This window comes from Bos indicus, chromosome 15 (genome assembly GCF_029378745.1).
Source record: "Bos indicus isolate NIAB-ARS_2022 breed Sahiwal x Tharparkar chromosome 15, NIAB-ARS_B.indTharparkar_mat_pri_1.0, whole genome shotgun sequence".
NCBI classification, from domain to species: domain Eukaryota; kingdom Metazoa; phylum Chordata; class Mammalia; order Artiodactyla; family Bovidae; genus Bos; species Bos indicus.
In genome coordinates, this window is record NC_091774.1 from 9,804,535 (window position 1) to 9,830,384 (window position 25,850).

General features: G+C 37.4%; 1 protein-coding gene across 2 annotated transcripts in view; it reads right to left on the minus strand.

Moving 5' to 3' along the window:
• Nucleotides 1-25,850, minus strand: part of CNTN5 (contactin 5) — a 1,681,138-nt gene that overhangs the window by 643,714 nt on the left and 1,011,574 nt on the right. For both annotated transcript variants that reach the window (XM_070803337.1, XM_070803338.1), the window contains exon 4: nucleotides 18,739-18,960. In XM_070803337.1, the coding sequence (XP_070659438.1) occupies nucleotides 18,739-18,960 (222 nt within the window). The remainder of the gene's footprint in view (nucleotides 1-18,738; nucleotides 18,961-25,850) is intronic.

Consider the following 25,850-nt stretch of genomic DNA (forward strand, 5'->3'; position numbering starts at 1 on the left):
TTATGTATTCATTTATTGATGTGATTCTAAACAGGATTAATTTTTACTTTTTATTTCTGATAGTTCATTATTAACATACAGAAAAGCAAGATTTATGTATTTTAATCTTGTATCCTGCAACTTTACTAAATTCATTTATTAGTTGTAGGTTTTTTTGGTGGAGACTGTAGGGCTTTCTGTATGAAATACTATATCATCTGTAAATAATGACTGTTTTACCTCTCCCTGCCCCATATTTGGATGCATTTTACTTCTTTTCCTTATCTCATTGCTGTGGCTAGGGCTTCCAATACTATGTTACATAGAAGTGGCAACAGTGAGCATCCTTGATTTAGACAAAAACTTTCAATGTTTAACCATGAAATATAATGTTAGCTGTAGGTTTGTCATAAATGACCTTTATTATGTTGATATATATTCCCAGTATACCCAGTTTTATGTCAGTTTTAATCATGAATGGAGATTGTAGACTTTTAATTTTTTTCTGCTTCTATTGAGCTAATTATTTAATTTTAATCCTTCATTTTGTTAATGTGTTGTATCATGTTTGATTTGCAAATGTTGAGTCATCCTTGTGTCCCTGGAATACATATGACTTAATCCATAACTTATGATCCTTTTGTATATTTTTGGATTCAGTTTGCTGATATTTTGTTGGGCATTTTTATATGTATGTTCATCAAAGATATTGGCTTATATTTTTCTTTTTTTTTTAATTATTGTCTGGTCTTGGTATCATGATAGATGCAGCCTCATAGGATGAAATTTGGAGTGTTCCATTTTCTTCCATCTTGGAAACAGATTGAGAAAGATAGGTTTAGTTCTGTATATGTTTAGTAGAGTTCCCATGTAAAACCATCCAATCCTGTAGGTTTGTTTGCTGTCTTTTTTTTAAATTACATTCACAAATTTATTTTCAGTACTAGTGATCAGTCTATTCAAGAAGTCTGTTTTTTCTTGATTCTATCTTGGTGGTTTGTATCTTTCTAAAAATTTGTTCATTTCCTCTAAGTTGTCCAGTTGGTTGACATATAACTATTCACAATATTCTTGTGACTTTTTTTTCTTTTGTAGCTCTGTGATATCAGTTGTTATTATCACCCCTCTTTCATTTCTTATGTTGTTTACTTGGATCAGAAATCTCTTCAGTTGCTATTACTTTATAAAATTTATTTTTATTTTTTATGTTCTATTTGGATGATTTTATTATTTTATCTTCCAGATGACTTATTCTTCTCTGTCCCTTAGTCTGCAACTCATCCCTTCTAGTATTTTTTGTGATTTGTCTATTGAATTATTTATTTTTGATTGGGTCTTTTTTATATTTTCTAGTTCCTTATTAAAATGTTCAATCATGGTCATGAAGTCGCTCAGGCATGTCCGACTCTTTGTGACCCCATGGACTGTAGCCCACCAGGCTCCTCCATCCATGGAATTTTCTAGGCAAGAGTACTGGAGTAGGTTGCCATTTTCTAATTCAGTTAACATTTTTAGTAACAATATTTTGAATTCTTATTTATCTTTATTTATCTTATCAATCTTATTGATAACTTATTTCTGTTTATTTGTTTTTCAGGAGTATTCTCTTTTTCTTTCCATTAAGAATAGTTCCTCTGACTTTTTATTTTACTTAATATTCTCTGGCTCCATGAATTTAAATGAAACAATTGCCTATCACAATCTTACAGTGATATGTTTTTATGTGAGAACCTCCCTATGCAAACTGGGTGTATCTAATGCCTTTGGTAAGAGTGCTGATGTGAAGTAGATGCCAGTCACATCTTTCCTCAGGGTGTGCTGGTAGGTATCACCTTGGTAGGAATGGGACTGGATATGGAGGAGCTAAAGCTGGCACTGAGTATGAGGTAGGATTTCCTCATACCTCAGTGTCAAGCATAGGATATGACCCCAAGTTGCTGGAACAAAAGCCCTGAGGACTGGGTTCAAAGTGGCTCTATTCTCTTTAAGTGTATATTTTTTCTCTCCCCAAACCAGGTTCTTTGCCCCAGAAGAAGGGGGAAGCTGAAGCAAGTGAGACTCAAGTGCAAGCAGAGCATCAAGTGCTGCCTGTGTAGGTGGTTGCGGCTCTGATCAGGGGCAGCCTTGGGTGTGAGCTCCATTTGTTTCTCACAGCTGATCACTGTCCCCTCCTCTGCTGCCTTCATTACCGTCTCACTGTTGTGGAGTCATTTCACAGGAGTGGCAGGACCCACATGGACTCTAAGCACATGATGGGGGATTAGCTTTGGTGGAGCAGTCACTGTCAGGATCTAGGAAGCTTTGGGGACATGGCTTGAGGAATGCCTTCTAGGTTTGGACCACCCTCCCTGGGCTGTGCCCCAGGACTAGGTAGCTTCTGCATCCCCTCGTGGTGCCCTTCCTCCAGGCTGGCCTGCTCCAGATCCAGAGCTGTGCTGTGCCATGGAGAGAGTGAGGTCAGAGCATTTACTTGACTTGGACTGTGGCATGTACCATACAGTGGCTGGCTGTGGGAAACCTGCAGCCACAACAGCAGATCTCTCTCTGCCCTCTGCCTTGTGGCTATTTAGCATGTATATACCCCTCATAACGGAGAAGGCAATGGCACCCCACTCCAGTACCTTTGCCTGGAAAATCCCATGGACAGAGGAGCCTGGTAGGCTGCAGTCCATGGGATTGCTAGGAGTCGGACACGACTGAGCGACTTTGCTTTCACTTTTCACTTTCATGCATTGGAGAAGGCAATGGCAACCCACTCCAGTGTTCTTGCCTGGAGAATCCCAGGGACGGGGGAGCCTGGTGGGCTGCTGTCTATGGGGTCGGACAGAGTCGGACATGACTGAAGTGTCTTAGCAGCAGCAGCAGCAGCGGCAGCAGCAGGAGCAGACCCCTCATAAGCGTACTGCAAGCTTTTCCAGACCTTCTATCTGATCCAAACATATTCCATCCAGCCAAGGAGGCTTGTCTACTCTGTGTGGAACTCCAACAATGGGACACCCTGTCTGTGGCTTCAGTCACTCACTCCCCAGGGCAGGTATCTACTCCTAAAATCTTCTTTGTTCTCTGAGTTCCTTTCCTGTGGGCACAGGTTTTGACTCAATTGCTTTTCTTCCCTTCCTACTCAATTGCATGTGTATCTTCTTAAATTCTTACTTGTACAGGAGTCTTGCCAGTTTCCAGTTCATTTTCAGTGAAGATTGTTCCACATATAGATCTATTCCTTTATGTGTATCTGTTGGAGAAGTTGAGCTACATGTATTCTTACTCCACCATCTTTTCTTCCCTCCTAAGACTTCATTTTTCTGGAACATTTCTTCATTTGTTTCATCCTCTTCATACCATTTAGGAATACATTGGCTTTTTTTTAAAATGTCTGCTTCATCATCTCTGTAAGAAGTTTTTTTATAAAGTAAAATTTTTGATGTAGGTCATTTTTAAAGACTTTATCGAATTTGTTGCAATATTGCTGCCATTGTTTTTTTTATGTTTTGGTATTTTTGCCACGAGGCATGTGGGATCTCAACTCCCTAACCAGGAATCAATCTCATGCCCCCTGCACTGGAAGGCAAATTCTTAACCACTGGACCACTGCAGAAACCCCCTGTAACAAGTTTGTATTTTTATCATTTTCCTATTTCTTTGACTTTTCAAATTTGTTTGCTATGCTCCTATCTTTTCAGTTGCTTCTATATTACCAATAATGATGCTTTCAATTCTTTAATGGTTTTATTTGTCCTTTTCATTTGTTTCCTGCACTCTAAGAATTGCTTCTTATAAGTTTCTGTTATCTTGTCATATGTACTTTGACTCTACTTATGTGTTCTTTAAACTGTTCATACAATGTCAGTTGCTTCCTTGGAGGAAGACAGTTGTTGAAAAAGTTGAAAAGAGATTTTGTTCAGGTTATGGAGGAGTCCACATATGACAAACTGAAATCTCTGGCCTGGTCAACAAACAAAAAGAAACTGAGTTCTATTAACAACTACATGAGTGTGGTTTGAAGTGGAACTTCATCGGTCAATCCTTCAAAGGTGAATGCAGCTGCAATCAACAGCTTGACTGACATCTAATCTTATGAGAGAGCTTAAGCCAGAACTACCCACCTGAACTATAGCTAGATTCCAGACCCACAGTCTCTGTGAGAAAATGAATGATTATTGTTTCAATTTGCTAAAATTTGAGATAATTTTTACATAATAATAGATGGCAACCCACTCCAGTGTTCTTGCCTGGAGAATCCCATGGACAGAGAAGCCTGGTAGGCTGCAGTCCATGGGGTCTCACAGAGTCGGACACGACTGAAGCGACTTGGCAGCAGCAACAAGCTATTTTCATCTCTCCATATTACTGATAGAAAAATGTGTTTAAGACAAGCCATAGCTGTGAAAGCTATAAACTTCCCAGAAAAATAAAGAATAAAAATACCATTTGCAAGTAATCATACTTCAGAGAATGAAAATTCTTGATTTAAGTATTATTGAGCCTCGATGGACATGAGTTTGAGTGAACTCCAGGAGTTAGTGATGGACAGGGAGGCCTGACGTGCTGCGATTCATGGGGTCGCAGAGTCGGACATGACCGAGTGAATGAACTGAAAGTTTTAGAATTAGAGGGATAATCTTTCCATTCTAATAATCCCTTGGAATTTATCCAATCATATAACTTCATCACTTTTAGTAATGTATGAAGACTTAACCAATTACTGTTTTGTTGTTGTGTGTTAGTCACTCAGTCATGTCTGACTCTATGAGACACCATGGAATGTAGCCTCCCAGGCCCTTCTGTTCATAGAATACTCTGGGCAAGAATACTGGTGTGGGTAGCCACTCCCTTTTCAGGGGATCTTTGTGACCCAGGGATCAAATCTGGGTCTCCTGCATTGCAGGCATATTCTTTTACCATCTGGGCCAATTGTTAGGATTCTCAAAAGTGAAGTGTGTCTTGAAATAAGAAACATGTTTGTGTCCTAGATGATGACATCTTTTGATTCAATTCTGTTCTAAAATACAGTTTACTTAAGATTTTACTATAATTGAATTGATTAGCACATCAATAACACTTAATTTACAGAAATTACCATTAAGATTAAAATATGAAGACTCTACTAAGAATATCTTCTGCTCCCCTGATAGAATGTTATGTAAAATAAAAATTTAAACAAAATATTTTTAACTTTAAATTTTAATTCATTAAAAACCAAATTTGTTTTAATATAATCAATAAACTGAACCATTTTAATAATAATGAATTAATAAATGAAGAACAATATTTTAAGTGTCTACTTATACTCAATGTCAAAATGATCATCTACAGTGAACTTTTATGTCACCATTAACACATAATTATGTTTGATAGATTTTGCCTATTCATGTGTGACAGGAATTGGCTAGATGCTCATTAATCCCATTTATTCTTCCTAAGAATATTGGAATACTTTATTTAACCTTTCTTATGATAGTACTGGGACTCCAATGTGACTTGTTTCTGGACTGAAATAATATATGTGGAATCCATCCATTTTTCACCTGTCAATTAGCTAAAGGTAAAGGAGCCAACTCATTGGAAAACACCTTAATGCTGCAAAAGATTGATGGAAGGAGGAGAAGGGGATGCCAGAGGATGAGATGGTTGGATGACATCACCGAATTGATAGACATGAGTTTGAGCAAGCTCCAGGAGTTGGTGAAAGACAGGGAAGCTTGGAGTGCTGCAGTCGATGGGGTCACAAAGAGTCAGACATGACTGAGCAACTGAATAAAAAGAACAAAAAAGCAGCAGGCACCAGTGCGGTCCCAATAGATATCACAGATGTAACATGGTTCCCAAACTCTCCACGTATTGAACAATCAAGTGGAACAGGATGTGACTAGAAAAGAAACATATATTGTGTCAAGTTATTTGTTATAGCATCCAGAATTACCTTGTCTTGATTGATATTATATTTAAAAGCAAAATAACTTTAAAGCTTCACAGTTTGATTACGAAGCAGTGGTCACTGAAGCATATATCACTAGATTATAGAACCTTACTTATATTCTCCTTTCCTAGTTCAGGCCTTTGAACTACTATTTAGTTAAGTATATTCCCAGGCCAACGGCCTATGAAAGGAGATATTCAATCATTCAGCCTTGTATCTAGCTGAGCCAGTTTTAGTGCTCCAGTTTTTATAACTGGCTTTCTACCTAATCCTTGAGCCCCAGTCCTTCTTAACATGACCAAATTCTGAAAATGGGTTTTAACCCCATGTCTCTATTTATAAATCCTATTTTGATAACCTTTCTAGCTGGTCCAGGGTCATTATTTAGACATTTATATTATATGTATGTTATGGTTTTTATTTCGTATTTTCACATGGTTGACTTTCATTGTACAGTCACGTAGTCAAATCTGACTCCATTTTTGAATTTGACTGATGATGACTTACAAGCCACACCAGTCACTTTCTTCCTTTTGCCTCACCTCAGGGAAAGATGACACTCATCCCTCCCTTGACTCAAGTAAGAGAATTCATAACATGCAAACTACATCGGAACTCTCACCCCAGTCCCACACCCCAGCCACGACAAAATTAGTGCCACTCATTCCCTCCCATTCCATTCTCAAGCCATTTTCAGACCAACCTATCCTGCTCTTGCCAGAAAGCTTCATGATGTGAATAATATATCCTTTCATACCTTTTGGTGTATGTGTAGCATTATTAGTCTCGGCATTTGAACTGATTTTGTGCTATGAATTGTTGATCTTGTCCTCTGTAGGGCAATCACAGGGCAGGTTAAGGATCAGCCCACCTAGGTAGGTGACAGTTTTTGAGGGAGGTATATATTCCTCCGAAGAGGTTTGCATCCATGGAAGTAATAGGTCATCATGACAGTTAACTACAATGTTAAGGTTTACATGTGAGAAAAGTAACTCCTGAGTTGCTCTAGATAGCTTTTTCTTAGGATTATATCATCCAAATTTGGGGGGCAAGATGGCCTTACTTTTGACTGGAAGCCAGGGGCTAGGTTTGGAAGCAATTATGTAGACTAGCATAAATTCCAAATGTTTGCATTACACTTATAAATCATTCCTCTTTCTCCTTTTCTCTTTTATTATTCCTAGATTGTAGTAACACTCCATCCTTTCAGGTCTCATCATGTCCAAAAAGCAGTATAGAATTTATGGAAAAAGTGCTGCGCATCCATCTTTAGGCTGCTGCTGCTGCTACTGCTAAGTGACTTCAGTCGTGTCCGACTCGGTGTGACCCCATAGACGGCAGCCCACCAGGCTCCCCTGTCCCTGGGAGTCTCCAGGCAAGAACATTGGAGTGGGTTGCCATTTCCTTCTCCAATGCATGAAAGTGAAAAGTCAAAGTGAAGTTGCTCAGTTGTGTCTGACCCTAAGCGACCCCATGGACTACAGTCTTCCAGGCTAGTGTTTTATAATTTTCCTCTTATTATTGATAAAATAAAGGGTATTCTAACCTACCTATATATTTTTTAGTCTAATGAAAGGGAAAATATAAAATAAGTAACATTATAAAATAATATTAAATTCAATATGTAAATTCTCAAGAACAATTATAATAGAAGACATAAAGAAGTAAAGCTTGCTTTCATTGATAAAACCCCTTGAATGTAGCAGCTACAAATGTAAACTGATCTAAGTGTAATTTAATCACATGTTACCAGTGTTATTGGTGTTAGGTGGTGTGATTTTCTAAATGGTCAACAAATTCTGTTATTATTGACAAAACTAAATATAATCTTGCTGTAATTTACATATTTTTCACTGACACATCCATTATATATCAAAATACCTTGTGTATAATATAATACAGAGAGATTCTTGCTACAGAAAATTTTAGAGAATTTTCACTCCACTTAAAAGTCCTATACTTTATAATTATATGTCATTTAGCACTCCCAGTCTCAACTCTCTGAAGTAGCATACTTGAATCAAAACTAAGACAATCAAAACTACTCCACAAATTTTAAAAACACCTCTAAAGTAGAAGTATCACCACTTCTTAGAATCAAATTAGAACAATAAACCAGATCCTAAAGTTAGCATGGTATTGACAGTAGTCTTTAGACAGAGATGCCTAAATAGGAGGATGAAGCTTTACTGTGAAATGTGACCCTGATGTCCACATGCCCTTCTCTTAGTGAAGCTTCTTGAAGTACTGGTATATCATTTTGTTTATGGAGACATTGGTTTCCCTTGTAGAGTCATGTCAGGATCAAGCTGACGTCTCATCCACTCTAATCCTCTTTGAAATTTCTACCACTTATTGATAGACTATCCAGATACTAACTTTTTTCCTGCCAGAAAGCTTTTAAGTATCACCTTATATGAGACTTTTATAACCAGGTTCCCTAGGGAAGCCTTGCTTCTTGGTTGGGCCATGTGTTTTCAATTGTTTCCTGAGTCTTCCAAGCATTACCACTGTGGCTTCCCTAGTAGCTCAGATGGTAAAGTGTCTGCTTACAATGCGGGAGACCTGGGTTCGATCCCTGGGTTGGGAAGATCCCCTGGAGAAGGGAATGGCAACTCACTCCAGTATTCATGCCTCGAAAATCCCATGGACCAAGGAGCCTTGTGGACTACAGTCCATGGGATCACAAAGAGCCGGACAGAACTGAGTGACTTCACTTCTAGATTATAAACTTGTCTTTCAGACTTATATCCTCTTTTAAACAACTACTTATGATTCCACTTTTCTCAAGTTAGTCGCACAGTTGTGTCTGACTCTTTGTGATCCCATGAACTGCAGCCCACCAGGCTCTTCTGTCCTTGCTATTCTCCAGGCAAGAGTACTGGAGTGGGTTGCCATTTCCTTCTCCAATTTTTCTCAAAGGTTAAGCCTAATGCCAGAGCCAATGTTCTCCACCTACTGTTTCTTTCTTTCCTTTTTTTTTTTTTTTTTTAGATTGGTCACTCAGTGGTGTCTAATTCTTTTCTACCCCATGGACTATAGCCCACCAGGCTCCTCTGTTGATGGAATTCCCCAGGCAAAAATGTTGGAGTGGGTAGCCATTCTCTTCTCCAGCAGATCTTCCAAACCCAGGGATCAACTCAATTCTCTTGCATTACAGGCAAATTTTTTACAATCTGAGCCACCAGGGAAGCCCCCATCTACTGGTTACCTCTAATTAATGACTTTGTCTAGCTTATTTATGTAATGTGAACTAAGCATATCAGTGTTACAATCTAAGAAGAAATATCAAAATATCATGTCCAATACAATTAAAACAATTTCAATTTTAATGATCATTAATCTATTTCATGTGATAATTTCCAAAAATTTTGAAATGTTTGGTTAAAATTGCATTTTATGATGACACTCACAGTTAGAATGTGAAAAAAAAAAAACTTTTCACACTATATGAGAATATAAGATAAATTCTTAAAGATAATATCCAAACCTTTCTTTAAGGTGCCTTTTAACATTTAAATTGTTTCTTTATAAAAGTTAAACAAGTGTGAACTGTCATTATAAAACTTTCAAGGATTTCTAAGAATTGAAGAACATGATTTATTAAAAAGCATTGTGATGAATGTTTCATGGGTAGTAGTATTATGTTATGCACATACTATAAATTGAGTCTAATAGATTTTTTCATCGCTTTTAATGTACCTATAAAAGAGAGGTCAGATGATTCAGAGATGCTATCACATGAGAATAATTGAAGTGAACTGATCCCATATAACATTCAGAAGATGTCAAATCACTAGCTACTTGTCAACAGATGGAAGACATTGTTTTTCCCTCCTTTTCATTTGCAATTCTAAAAAAAAACATCATTTAGTTTTACAATTTTCAGGTAAACATTCTGTCATGGTTTAGAAATTAAATCTGAAGTCATATTTCAAATTTCTCAAGTAGATGCATCCTTAATTAAACAATATTTGTTAGTCTCTTACTAAGCTTGCCCTGCTCTAAGTTCTGAAAGAGAAAAAAGAGGAGTATACAAGATGGCCTTTCTCAAGTGACATGTAATTAAGTTGGAGAGAAAAGCATAGTAACAGAAAATAATAAAAATAACTCAAAAATTAAGAATACAATAAAACAATAAAATCAAAGTCTCAAAGAATAGTCATGAAATCATAAGGCTTATATACACTATATTACGTAAAATAGTTAGTGGGAAGCTGCTGTATAAAGCAGAGCTCAACTCTGCGCTAGGGCTGGATGGAGTGGAGTGGGAGGGAGAATCAAGAGGGAGGGGATGTATGTATACTTATGGCTGATTTGAAAGCAACACCACATTGTAATGTAAATTATCCTTCAACTAAAAAAAAGAAAAAAAAAAGATAGTCTTAAACTGAGAGAAAATGGAGTGATCTGATTTACTGAGGAGTATATCATCCAAGTGAAATACCCTTTTCCTTGCCCAGAAGGAATTATTATTCTCATAAAAGATCATTTAAATATTTTATTTGATCTCCAAGACAATATACCAGCAAAGTGTATTTTGAGGAAACAACAGGAAATTGTCAACACAGAGATCACTGAGTCATGATGCCATTGCCCATGTTCCAAACCTAATCTGGAAACAAGTCACATCAACAGTGAAATTCAGCCAAAGGTACTGAGGATATGAGGCAACAAATTTGGTAGGTTTCAGGAATCTCCAAGATGTCAGAAGCCAATGGTAGCAACTCCAAAAACTGGATAGACTCAGAGGGGTACATAAATTGTAGGTTGCCCTTATCATTGAGGGAATTAAAAAGATCCAAAATTATATACTTAAATGTAACAAAATAATAATAATAATAATTTGCTTCAACTAAAGAGGACAGAGAAAAAGCTGACTTAAAACTCAACATTCAAAAAACTAACATAATGGCATTCAGTCCCATCACTTCATGGCAAATAGAAGGGGAAAAAAATGGAAGCAGTGACAGATTTTATTTTCTTGGACTTCAAAATCACTGTGAATGGTGATGCAGCCATGAAATGCAAGGGCACTTGTTCTTTGGAAAGAAAGCTATGACAAACCTAGACGGTGTATTAAAAAGCAGAGCCAACACAGTCCTATGTAGTCAAAGTTATGCTTTTGAAAGTAATCATGTATGAATGTGAGAGCTAGGCCATAAAGAAGGCTGAGCACCGAAGGATTGATGCTTTTGAATTGTGGTGCTAGAGAAGATTCTTGAGAGTCCCTTAGACCACAGGTATTAATCCTAAAGGCAATTAACCTGGAATATTCATTGGAAGGATTGATGCTGAAGCTGAAGCTCCAATATTTTGGCCACCTGATGCAAAGAGCTGATTCATTGATAAAGACCCTGATGCTGGGAAAGATTGAAGGCAAAAGGAGAAGGGGGTGACAGAGTATGAGAGTATTGGATAACATCACCGACTCAACGGACACGAGTTTGAGCAAACTTTGGGAAATAGTAAAGGACAGGGAAGCTAGGTGTGCTGTAGTCCATGGAGTCACAAAAAGTGGAACACAACTTAGTGACTAAACAGTGACAACTTTTAAGATCCACAATTTTTTTCCCATGAGGTTACATTTGTATTCTCTGAATCCCATAAATGGGCTTCGCCAGTAAAAACCTAAACATTGTAGTCAGAATCACTCCTAATACAGACTATCCTTCTGCCAGCAAGAAAATATCTTATCTATCAGATCACATATAGAAGAATAAAATGCGCCCTACACTTAGTTATGTTTACTCCCACTAAAACCACAACAATAACAAAAAAGAGATGAAATCAAAGACCAATTTACTGGTTGTTCTTTTATAATGGCAGTAACAGGTATAATATCCACCGTGATTAATAGTCCTTGTCTACATTGGAAAATCCAAAACAAGAACATGTTTTGCAGATATTGAGGTGCTGATTCATAAAGGCTTTTGATTAACCTATACTACCATAAGCATTTCTAATTTAAACAGTCAATTTTTAAAATCAATTAAATGATATTCCTTGCATTCAAACAACTACTTTAGAATAACTATTTACAACTCAGTTTTTAAAAACTTGATAATGCCCTTTGGTCTATGGAACGTTTCACTGGAATAATTTGAAGTGATCACTATAATTATCCAAAATAATAGTATCAGGTTGAAACAGAAAGAACAATTAGAGGACTCCTCTGATTGCTCAGCTCAAATGAACAACATTCTCTCTTTCAGGCACTCTCAGTTTCTCTTCTCCCCTTCTTGAGTCTAGCTCAAATTTCATTTATTTCCCTGTCTCTACTTCCTCACCTCATCAAAAGTCAGTGACTCACTGTGATATTTTTACTGTAGCCATCTTGTTTGCCTTCTCTTGCTCTGACCTGCTCCTGCTGTGGGAAATCAGCTACCACGCTGTGAGCTTCCTTATGGAAACCCCCTCTGAGAATGGCCTTTGGCCAACAGCTGATGAGCAGTTTTAGACACTTGCTCCAAAAACCCTGAGCAATTGAATCTTGCGAACGATTTGTGAGGTAAGTGAGCTAACAAGTGGCCCTGTACCTATCTGAGCCTTGAGATGAGGCTGACGTCCTACCTTGTGAAAGGCACAGAGCCAGAGGACAAGTCAAACCACATCTGGTTTCATGATAAACAGAGACTTTGAGATAATAAACATAAAACTTTATTTTGTTGATGTCTTCACCATCCTTCTATATTTTCTACAGGGCATTCGTCTCCACAATATTGTGATTTTAAGGGTTTTTTTTTTTAACATAAGTTTCATGTATTTTATTTTCCTGTGTTACCTTGTGATTATCTCAACAGGTTAGTACTCTTTTTAGGCAGCCAATCCCAAAATCAGTCAAGATTTGTTTACTCAGGTCCTGACTAAGCTTTCTTCTTTGGAACAGAAGTCAGATGCAAGTCAGAGTCTTTTATAACTCAGTGTTGGAAGAAATTTAGTCATAATCTATTCTCCAGAAGGTTACTAGCTTCATCCCGCAGTGGAAGAAAAGGGGTCATATTATAAATACCAGCAAGTAGGAATCACTGTGATCAATTTTATAGTCTACTTACTACAGGTCATCATATATTAAAAATTTCCATATGATAGTTGGAAAAACATGAACAAACTTTTTGGCCAGCTCAATATATTTCTTTGATTCTTACTTTTTTACATAAGTGACATTGTATGTGATATTCTGCAAATTTCTATGTTCACTAGATGTTATATTTTGAAATATATCTATTTTGTTGTATAAAGATGTTTGTCTCTAACAGTTTTAATTTTTCAATGAATGAAAAACACCATTTATGTATTATTCATTTCCCTTCTGATGGACATGTGGGTTGTTTCCAATTTTTTGTTTTTAAACTTATATTGCAGTGAGCATACTTTTATATTTTCTTGTGCATGTGTGGGAGGGTTACTCCAGGTGGTATATACCAAAGTGGAATTGCTTTCCGAAATTGCTCTGCAAACTACACTTTTATGTTGCTCAGAAAAATCTTAACCCTATCTGGGGTACTTCTGGGCTTCACTTGAGCAGGAATGGAATGACATTCTATTCAGGCTCTGTTAGTTTTCTTGTTTTTCACAAAAGCATGTCAACACCAGTTTTACTCTCTATTAAGGTTAAAGGGAATTACCTGACAAAAGCCATATGTCAGGCTGTTATCAGGGAGAACAAACTTAAAGTCACATCTAGCCAAGATCTTTCAAACGCTCAAGATGAGAAAACAGTTATGGAAGATTACTTGGAAAATACTCAGTCTATCCATTCTTTCTGATTCTTTAAATATAGATCAAACAAGAGCAACAGAAGACAAATTATATCAAACTAGTTTGCAGCCTAGAGCCTTGCTACTCTGAGCATGGTCCACAGACCAGCTGCATAAGCATCACCTGGAAGGTTTTGACAAATGCAGCTTATACGGCCCTCACTCCCGATCTATTGAAAGGGGGTGTATTTTAACAAGGCTCTCAAGTGATTGTATGCACATTAAAGATTAAAAGAGCACAATGTTAGATAATTACTTCCCATTTTGCTATTGATAATTGAATTTCATCTATCTTTATTGGAGCAGATGAAACTCATTGTTATGTACACATCAAGAATATTGTCTGGGTCACTAACCGTTACATCAAACAGTAAGCTGTTAATGAGGGCCCTTCAGAAAATTTGTCTAATCTTAGTGTCAGAAATAGCTGCATTTCTACTATCTATTTCATTTTAGTCCTTAAACCAGTGGGAAATATATAGCTGACCAAAGTTTCTTTTTCTTTAACTAATTACCCCAAATGGGACTAACCTATGACAGATTTATAGACATTTACAGTAGATACTCTGAATTAGTTTCAAACCCAGCTCCATTTTATGTCCTGAAGTTTCATGTTTTCCTTACTTTCATGTGTTTTAATTCATATTTTCTAGCTGTATTTTATATATCACTGCAAGCCACATTGAAGTATATTTGGAATAAAAGAATAAAGGAACAGACACAAGAGTATCCCACAGTGATCAGTCAATACATTCTATCTTGGTATCATCCCATAAAATAAACAATGTTGCCTAAATAATACAAATTCCAACACATCTCTATCTGAGAAGTATGACATTAAAGTAATGGATTTTTTAAATAATTCATTTTAGAGCAGTTTTAGGTTTACAGCAAAATTAAGAGGAAGGTTTTCTCCTATATCATCCTCAAACATGCGTACTCTCTCCCATTATCAACATCACTCACCAGAATGCTACATTTTTACCAAAGATGAACCTACATTTACACATAATAATCAGTGGAAGTTGTAGTTTATGTTAGGGTTCACTCTTGGTGTTGTACATTCTATAGATTTGGACAAACGTATAAGAACATATATTCATCACTATGATAACATTCAGAGTATTTTCACTGCCCTAAAAATCTTCTATATTCTGCTTATCCATCTCTCCCATGTGATGAGTATGTTTAGTTTTACAAGAAACTGCCAAACTCTCTTCCAGAGACTGTACGTTTTTCTAGTCCCATTAGCAAGATGCATGTATTCCTGTTGCTCCAAATCCTCAACAGTATTTGGTGTTTTCCGTGTTCTGGATTCCAGCCATTCTAATAAGTGTGTAATGGTATCTCATTGTTGTTTTGATTTTCATTTCCTTGATGATATAGGATGTGGTGTAGTTTTTCATATAATTATTTTCCATCTGCATATCTTCATTGATGACAAGTCTGCTAAGGTCTTTTTGGCCATTTTAACTCATGTTGTTGAGTTCTTATGTTGATTTTTAAAAGTACTTTGTGCATTTTGAATAACAGTAATTTATCAGGTGTGCCTTTTGCAAGTATTTTCATGTAAGCTGTGCCTTATTTCCTAATCCTATTGATTTTCTCTCACAGACATATTATGAAAGCTTAAAGCTTATAAGTACACTGAAAAATAAAACATTTTAAGGAAATAACACCACGCTTAAGTTCAATTTAAATGACAACACTATAAAATGACAGTCTACATGGTAACAGCTGGCATAATCATAAGGCATGAGTCTGTTTACCTGGGCTTAATATCACAACCTAGTTTGACATTCCTAGGATTCATCCAAGTAGTTTAGTTCTTGCAAGGTGTTTCTCAGAATGTTTAGCCCTTTATCAGTCATAATTGAAATATAGCCCAAAGTATATTAGACTTAAAATTATATTGGTTACTTATTAGAAATGTGACCTTGTCAAAGATGCTTATATGTCTTCTGAGTTTCCACTTACAAGGAAGATGGTAATAACATCTATTTCATATATTTGTTGAGAGTATTACTGATATAAGCTATGCAAAAGAATCTGGTAGAGAAGCTAGTAATAATCAAATACTAGTGCTTCCCTCTGTTAACTAACCTTGTAATGTGTTGTTGGTATACCCAAAAATAACAAAGAGAACATTTAGAAAATGTTGTTCAAACCATAATATTAATAGCTGCATAGTCATCCTTTATCTAACTCTCTTGTGTTGGACATTTAAATTATTTCTTATATTCTACTCATAAATAATGCTGTGTATACTTGTATCTTATATATATATCTGTGTATACTTATATCTGTGCATACTTATATATTGAGCAATGCCAAAGAATGCTCAAACTACCACACAATGGCACTCATCTCACATGCTAGTAAAGTAATGCTGAAAATTCTCCAAGCCAGGCTTCAGCAATATGTGAACCGTGAACTTCCTGATGTTCAAGCTGGTTTTAGAAAAGGCAGAGGAACCAGAGATCAAATTGCCAACATCCACTGGATCGTGGAAAAAGCAACAGAATTCCAGAAAAACATCTATTTCTGCTTTATTGACTATATCAAAGCCTTTGACTGTGTGGATCACAATAAACTGTGGAAAATTCTTCAAGAGATGGGAATACAAGACGACCTGATCTGCCTCTTGAGAAATTTGTATGCAAGTCAGGAAGCAACAGTTAGAACTGGACATGGAAAAACAGACTGGTTCCAAATAGGAAAAGGAGTACGTCAAACTGTTTATTGTCACCCTGTTTATTTAACTTATATGCAGAGTACATCATGAGAAACGCTGGACTGGAAGAAACACAAGCTGGAATCAAGATTGCTGGGAGAAATATCAATAACCTCCGATATGCAGATGACAACACCCTTATGGCAGAAAGTGAAGAGGAAGTCAAAAGCCTCTTGATGAAAGTGAAAGTGGAGAGTGAAAAAGTTGGCTTAAAGCTCAACATTCAGAAAACAAAGATCATGGCATCCGGTCCCACCACTTCATGGGAAATAGATGGGGAAACAGTGGAAACAGTGTCAGACTTTATTTTTCTGGGCTCCAAAATCACTGCAGATGGTGACTGCAGCCATGAAATTAAAAGACGCTTACTCCTTGGAAGGAAAGTTATGACCAACCTAGACAGCATATTCAAAAGCAGAGGTATTACTTTGCCACCAAAGGTTCATCTAGTCAAGGCTATGGTTTTTCCTGTGGTCATGTATGGATGTGAGAGTTGGACTGTGAAGAAGGCTGAGCACCGAAGAATTGATGTTTTTGAACTGTGGTGTTGGAGAAGACTCTTGAGAGTCCCTTGGACTGCAAGGAGATCCAACCAGTCCATTCTGAAGGTGATCAGCCCTGGGATTTCTTTGGAAGAAATGATGCTAAAGCTGAAACTCCAGTACTTTGGCCACCTCATGCGAAGAGTTGACTCATTGGAAGAGACTCTGATGCTGGGAGGGATTGGGGGTAGGAGGAGAAGGGGAAGACAGAGGATGACATGGCTGGATGGCATCACTGACTTGATGGACATGAGTCTGAGTGAACTCCAGGAGTTGGTGATGCACAGGGAGGCCTGGCGTGCTGCGATTCATGGGGTCACAAAGAGTCAGACACGACTGAGTGACTGATCTGATCTGATCTGATACTTATATCTCTGTGTACATGGTTTATTACTTCCTCATGTGAAGCACATTTCTAGAAATAAAATACGAGACAGAAAGATAGGACTGTATTGATGCTTTTGATATTCATTGTCAGATTGTCCTTTCAAATGTTGTATTTTTGCTTTTAGTATATAAATGTGTTTATATAATATAAATATATAATATTTATATATATATTACAATATAATATAAATATATTCCAGTAGTCATGTGTATGGATGTGAGAGTTGGACTATAAAGAAAGCTGAGCACTGAAGTATTGATGCTTTTTAACTGTAGTCTTGCAAAAGACTCTCCAGAGTCCTTGCACTGCAAGGAAATCAGACCACTCCTAAAGGAAATCAGTCCTGAATATTCATTGGAAGGACTGATGCTGAAGCTGAAGGTCCAATACTTTGGCCACCTGATGTGAAGGACTGACTCATTTGAAAAGACCAGGATGCTGGGAAAATTGAAGGCCGGAGGAGAAGGGGATGACAGATGATGAGATGGTTGGATGGCATCACCGACTCCATGGACATGAGTTTGAGTAAACTCCAGGAGTTGGTGATGGACAGCGAAGCCTGGCGTGCGGTAGTCCATGGGGTCACAAAGAGTTGGACACAACTGAGTGACTGTACTGAAACTAATCCTAAATCAGAAATAGAAACAAGTATAATTAAATATATGGGGGAAAAAACTGAAAGATTCATGGAACATAGCTCTAAGTTGTGACCAAGCTGACTTTGGGCTTCCCTGGTGGCTCAGATAGTAAAGAAAATACCTGTATTGCAGGAGACCTGGAGAAGGGAATGGCTACTTTAGTATTCCTGTCTGGAGAATTCCGTGGGTAGAGAAGCCTGGTGGGCTACAGTCCAGGGGATCCCAAAGACTTGGACATGACTGAGCGACTAACACTTTCACTAACAAGATATTAACATTTTCCTCAGCTTCACTAAACCTTTGACTGGTTTCCTTTTGACTATGGTCCCCTAACCTCCATTTTCTTAGAGAATTTACTTCAGAAATTCCGCAATTATAAATTCTTTCTTTGCTTCCGTGAAATGTAGACTGTTGCCCAGTCTCTTACCAGTTTTAAAACCTAAAAATGTCTTTTTCAAGGAATTGGGACCCATTTTTTGGTTTGTTTGTTTGTTTAATGTAGTCATCAAGAAACAGAGACTCCCTATTTCCCAGTCTCTATGGATGGTAAGAGGTTAACTTTAAGAAGCAACGCTTATCACAGATAGCCTAGTCACAGTGGCCAAAGTCTTCCTTAATGTCCTCCACATTTCCAGATCTTAAAAACTCACTGCTGTTTCAGAGTTGAGTTTAACCTCTTTTCTCTATCGCAATAGGCTTAACTTGTATTTTAATTGTCTTGAATAAATTCTTTTTTCCCTGCTTAACTCCAACAGGTGTAATTTTCCTTTGGACACTTACCATCTTGTTTGAAGGCATCTGAGGGATGATAAAGATTGATGGGGGAATAATAATGTTGAGGTGCCCCTCGCCAGCTCGGTGAAGAAACACTCAGCGTTCCTAATGAAGGGCTACTGTATCGTGGTCTAGTCCTTGAACCGTACAGGGATGAAGGGGAACTCTTCTTAATTCTTTGCAAAGCAGCATATGAAGTAGGGAGGCCAGGAAGAGCTCCAGAATATTCTGTAAAAGAATGATAATGATAAAATGAATTCTTAGAAGACTTTAATAAGAACTTTTCTTCTGAAGACATCGCTGAAAATCTCCCTTAGAGATTAAATCAAATGGAAACTACAGTGGGAGCTGTAAAAAGTAAAATTGTACAGATTTTAGAGTACTTTCTGAAAATTCTACTATTTATAACATTAGTGTCTTGCAAGAAAGAAAGAAAGAAAGAAGAGACATGAGGGATGAATGAAAAGAATGAAATAAAAGGAAAGAAAAGGAGGAAAGAAAAAGAAAAAAGGAAGGAAGGAAGGAATCCATTCGAATTTAAATTTGTTTATTTTCTTTGTCAGGAATATTTGGCTTTAATCTAAAATATCCATCCTCACATATGAAATAAGTTCCTTCTTTATTATTTAAAATTGAGGAAAAAAGCATTATCAACTACATTCCACAAATATAGATTGGATCTTCATCACCTAAAATGTACCATATGGTAGAAAATATGTCTAACGAAGTATATATATTTTGACTAGCCTGTAAGCTATGCTTCATGTTCTTGAAAAGTAGTCAAATTCACTATGGAATGCAAAAAAAGAAAAATAGATTTTTTTTTTTTAGAATCTGTTATGTATAATGTATATCATGATATTATCAACATTTCTCATATTTAATTTCTGAGACTTTTCCTTAGAAAAGATATGCATGGTGTCTGAAGTAGACTGTACTAACTCGTGACCACAGGGAAGTCAGTTTCATATGTAGATCAAATGTTTAAAAACACAAACTAATTACGTTGAATTACAAAAAAAAATTAGGAATTGGATTTTTTCTATGTCTAATATTGATTGTTTTCAATAATCTGTTGACCGTGGAAATACTTTTATGAGTCAGACATTTTTGTGCAGGGTATTTGACATTTCAACTTAATGGATGATAATTTATTTTGGATAAAATTTTATATTTGTGAGCAAGTTCTTACAATTCAGATTATTTAGAATCATTATCCTGTCTTATAGAGATAATTTGGAATGCATGAAACATTACTGTGATTTGAAAGTAACACTTTAAGTGTTAAGCATCAAATTAAATTTAACATTTTCTGTTCTGTGAAATTGTAAATATGATTTCTCTGAAACTCAAAAAGGTGTATTTTTAGATGTACTCCGCCCTTTAAAATGAACACAATAGGTGTAGTCCAATCCCATCAAGAGCTGTTAACAGATTGATGTCTTTTAGTCTTTGTGTTCAACCATAAGTCTGGTAAAAGTGGATCAATTTTAACTGAAAATAGCTAAGCTCTCCTGAGCAAACTGTATGAGGACAGATTATGGGTAGACATAAAATCTCCTTTAAAACCTGAAATTAAATGCAAGTTTTGGCACCTCGAGCTGTAAGGTAATGAAAAGAGAATGAGTTTTCCTTTAAGGTAGTTTGTAATTGAAGTCTCTGAACCTATTCATTTCTCTGTGCAGTCTTGTTGCTTTGTGTTTTAGCTGCCTACTTTGTTCCTATATAAAAAGAAAAAAAGAAATATCCCATGCAAGTGTTAAAAATTAAAATGGAGTATGAGAATGTGGTTTATGGTTCTTAAAATTAGATAAAGATAATTAATGGAAAAGTAGAAAGGTCATAATGAAGTTCAAACAAGCCAGGATCATTATCATGACTATAAAAAATATATACACACACATATAAAATGCATACTGTCCAAGTGGTACAGTAATTGGCTTATGACACTCCATGTAAATAGAGATGAGCCAAATTAGGATTTGGCTGTTGTGCTTCACAGCAGGACTTCATTTGTTATGTAATCAGTTGCATCTGTTGCAGTGAAAATTACTTTTTCATCAATTAAAGTAAATCCAAAGCTGCTACTAGAAATCTAACAATTTATTCATTCATTCATGTATTCAAAAAGCATGTATTGAGAACTTGGTAGGGGATAAATGCTATGAGTACAAGGGTGAACAAATATTGTTGGCCTTTTATATCCCCAGATTCAATCAACCACAAATTGAAAATATTCAGGGAAAAAAACTTCTAGGAAGTTTCAAAAAGCAAAACTTGAATTTTCTGCACAAAAACAACTATTTACAAACTATTTACATTGTAGTAGTTATTATACAATAGGCTGCAGTCCATGGGGTCGCTAAGGGTCAGACATGACTGAGCAACTTCACTTTCACTTTTCACTTTCATGCATTGGAGAAGGAAATGGCAACCCACTCCAGTGTTCTTGCCTGGAGAATCCTAGGGACGGGGGAGCCTGGTGGGCTACCGTCTGTGGGGTCGAACAGAGTCTAACACGACTGAAGCAACTTAACAGCAGCAGCAGAGTTGTTTTAAAGGGTTCAAGAGGATGTGTGTGGGTTATACACAAATACTAATCCATTTTATACAAGAGACTTGAGCATTCTTAGATCTTGGTATTCTCAGGGGTCTGAACAATCTCCCATGGATTCTGAGGGAAAATTGTATTGCATCAGCTTTCAAGAAGCAAATTATATAGTGGAAAATAAAGGTAACTGTGTGTGCAACTTTAATTCACTGTGAGGAAAAAGTAAATTCGGGAATCTATGGACTTTAATCCATAGCTGGAGAATCCTTTCACTCAACCTAAGAACACACAGAAGAACTGTACAAAAAAGATCTTCACCACCCAGATAATCACGATGGTGTGATCACTGACCTAGAGCCAGACATCCTGGAATGTGAAGTCAAGTGGGCCTTAGAAAGCATCACTACGAACAAAGCTAGTGGAGGTGATAGAATTCCAGTTGAGCTATTCCAAATCCTGAAAGATGATGCTGTGAAAGTGCTGCACTCAATATGCCAGCAAATTTGGACAACTCAGCAGTGGCCACAGGACTGGAAAAGGTCAGTTTTCATTCCAATCCCAAAGAAAGGCAATGCCAAAGAATGCTCAAACACCGCACAATTGCACTCATCTCACATGCTAGTAAAGTAATGCTTAAAATTCTCTAAGCCAGGCTTCAGCAATATGTGAATCATGAACTTCCTGATGTTCAAGCTGGTTTTAGAAAAGGCAGAGGAACCAGAGATCAAATTGCCAACATCCGCTGGATCGTGGAAAAAGCAAGAGGATTCCAGAAGAACAACTATTTCTGCTTTATTGACTATGCCAAAGCCTTTGACTGTGTGGATCACAATAAACTGGGAAATTCTGAAAGAGATGGGAATACCAGACCACCTGACCTGCATCTTGAGAAATCTGTATACAGGTCAGGAAGCAACAGTTAGAACTGGACACGGCACAACAGACTGGTTCCAAATAGGGAAAGGAGTACGTCAAGGCTGTATATTGTCACCCTGTTTATTTAACTTATATGCAGAGTACATCATGAGAAACGCTGGGCTGGAAGAAGCACAAGCTGGAATCAAGATTTCCACAAGAAATATCAATAACCTCAGATATGCAGATGACACCACCCTTATGGCAGAAAGTGAAGAGGAACTAAAAAGCCTCTTGATGAAGGTGAAAGTGGAGAGCGAAAAAGTTGGCTTAAAGCTCAACATTCAGAAAACGAAGATCATGGCATCCGGTCCCATCACTTCATGGGAAATAGATGGGGAAACAGTGGAAACAGTGTCAGACTTTATTTTTCTGGGCTCCAAAATCACTGCAGATGGTGACTGCAGCCATGAAATTAAAAGACGCTTACTCCTTGGAAGGAAAGTTACAACCAACCTAGATAGCATATTCAAAAGCAGAGACATTACTTTGCCAACAAAGGTTCATCTAGTCAAGGCTATGGTTTTTCCTGTGGTCATGTTGGATGTGAGAGTTGGACTGTGAAGAAGGCTGAGCGCCAAAGAATTGATGCTTTTGAACTGTGGTGTTGGAGAAGACTCTTGAGAGTCTCTCGGACTGCAAGGAGATCCAACCAGTCCATTCTGAAGGAGATCAGCCCTGGGATTGCTTTGGAAGGAATGATGCTGAAGCTGAAACTCCAGTACTTTGGCCTCCTCATGCGAAGAGTTGACTCATTGGAAAAGACTCTGATGCTCGGAGGGATTGGGGGCAGGAGGAGTAGGGGAAGACAGAGGATGAGATGGCTGGATGGCATCACTGACTCAATGGACATGAGTCTGAGTGAACTCCGGGAGTTGGTGATGGACAGGGAGGCCTGGCGTGCTGCAATTCATGGGGTCACAAAGAGTCGGAAACGACTCAGTGACTGATCTTACTTACTTATCTTACTTAGGGAGATCAGACTATGATTTTCAGATGGAATGCTATCCAAGTGAATCCTGGAAATGCATTAGTGATTATTTCAGCAAAACTCTGTGTAGGGAAAAAAAGATACTCTGTACAAAAGGGAGAGAGTACATGAAGACCTGGAAAAGAAAGGCTGATGGCACTTTTAGTAGATTATAATAGTCTGGAGCTTAGGATGAGAGTAACACAGATGAGAAAAGAGGTAAGTCTGGATAAGTAAACAAAGGGCCAATGATGAAATGTCTGGAGAACAACACACATTTTAAAAAGAAGTGCCATTTGGATCAAGCTAAAAGGGAAAAAAAGCTACTCAAAAGCCTAAAACTGTAAAAGAGATAAAGATTAGTGAGAACTGAAGTGATCATCTGTATGGGAATAACGTCAATAAAATTACTGACTGAATCAGAGGTAAGGAAGGGAAAGTAAGAAACTGAGGTTGGTCTGTGGTATAAGAAGATGGTAAGAATGCAGGAAAAGGCATGCATGTGCTTGAGGTGAAAGCTCAATAATTCAGTTTTGAGGCAGGTAGAGAGCTAGATATGCAGTTAGCTAGCTAACTTATATGAAGAATACATCATGCAAAATTCCAGGCTGCATGAAGCACAAGCTGGAATCAAGATTGCCAGGAGAAATTTCAACAACCTCAGATACGCAGATGACACCACCCTTATGGCAGAAAGTGAAGAGGAACTAAAGAGCTTCTTCATGAAGGTGAAAGAGCTGGCTTAAAATTCAACCTTCAAAAAAGGAAGATCATGGATCCAGTCCCATCACTTCATGGCAAATAGATGGAGAAACAATGGAAACAGTGTCAGACTTTACTTTCTTGGGCTCCAAAATCACTATGGACAGTGACTGCAGCCATGAAATTAAAAGATGTTTGCTCCTTGAAAGAAAATCTATGACAAACCTAGATAGCATATTAAGAAGCAGAGACATCAATTTGCCAACAATAGTCCATCCAGTCAAAGATATGGTTTTTCCAGTAGTCGTGTATGGATGTGAGAGTTGGACCATAAAGAAAGTTGAGCACCAAAGAATTGATGATTCAAACTGTGGCATTGAAGAAGACTCTTGAGAGTCTGTTAGGCTACAAGAACAAACCAGTTAGTCCTATAGGAAATCAACCCTGAATATTCATTGGAAGGACAGATGCTGAAGCTGAAGCTCCAATACTTTGGCCACTTAATGCGAAGAGCCGACTTACTGGAAAAGACCCTGATGCTGGGAAAGATTGAGCACAGAAAGAGAAGAGCATGACAGAGGATGAGATGATTGGATGGTATCATTGACTTAATGGACATGAATTGAGCAAATTCCGGGAGACAGTGAAGAACAGGGAAGCCTCATGTGCTGTAGTGCATGAGGTCACAAAGAGTTGCACACCACTGACTGATGGAGCAACAATAATAAATTTCACTGAGAAAGTAGAAGCAATCAGAAGAAAGTGTCCCTCACATGCTCCTACTGACTGTATGTGCACGCATACACTCTATTTTGCATCCACTGATATGTTATATATAAACAGTATGTGCATCTATTAAAGGCCAGTTGTGTGCACTGAATTCTATTACATCCTATCTTGACTGCTGAAAGAAATCACACTAGAAAATCCCTTCTCTCTCTCCATCAGCACCAACTGTTGTCTCTCTGTTAGATTATTCCCATAACTGTACAGAGATTCTTCTAACCTTAATAAGGCCACCTTGACCTACCATTTCTTCCACTAATTTTCCTTTATAGCAAGACTTCTTGAAAAAAGTTATGGATAGTCATCATGTTCAATTCCTCTTCTCCCCTCTACCCTTGAGCCTATTTCAAGTAGCCTTGCTTATACCACTCCACAAAAATAGCTCTCTTTCAAGTTAACAAAGAGCAGGTTACTCTACTAGACCTATCATCAGTGTTCAGCATGGTTAACCATTCCTTTTTCCTTTAAACATTTTGTTCATGTGATTCTAGGATATTACAATCTCTGTTTTTATTGCTATTTCATTGACTACTGCTTATTTCCTTTCCTAGTTCTTATTTGTCTCTTCAACCTAAACATCGGTATATGCTGCTTAAGACTCTGATGCTGGGAGGGATTGGGGGCAGGAGGAGAAGGGAAGGACAGAGGATGAGATGGCTGGATTGCATCACTGACTCGATGGACCTGAGTCTGAGTGAACTCTGGGAGTTGGTGAAGGACAGGGAGGCCTGGCGTGCTGCAATTCATGGGGTCGCAAAGAGTCAGACACGACTGAGTGACTGATCTGATATATATATATATATATATATATATATATATATCTCCATCCATCCATTCAAACTAGCCCTTAAAAGCTATTTTTCATGAACATGGACTCCCTCCCAGATGAATTCCACCTTTACTCTAGTCTCAATTACTTGGATCCAGACTCAAGTCTTTGATATTCCACTATTTTCCTACTCCCATTCTAACACCTACTTCTATGTCTTTACTCACTCTCCCTTTTTGGTTCTGCATCAACTTCTAAAAATTGACTGAGATCTATTCTAAAAGGCATCTCCCAAGAGAGTTCATATGGTAACCACTACTCAGGGTTCAGAATCTATCTTTACTTATCACTTCAATAGCTATTATTTAAGAACTAGAATATAGTGAGTGAAGTCGCTCAGTCATGTATGACTCTTTGTGACCCCA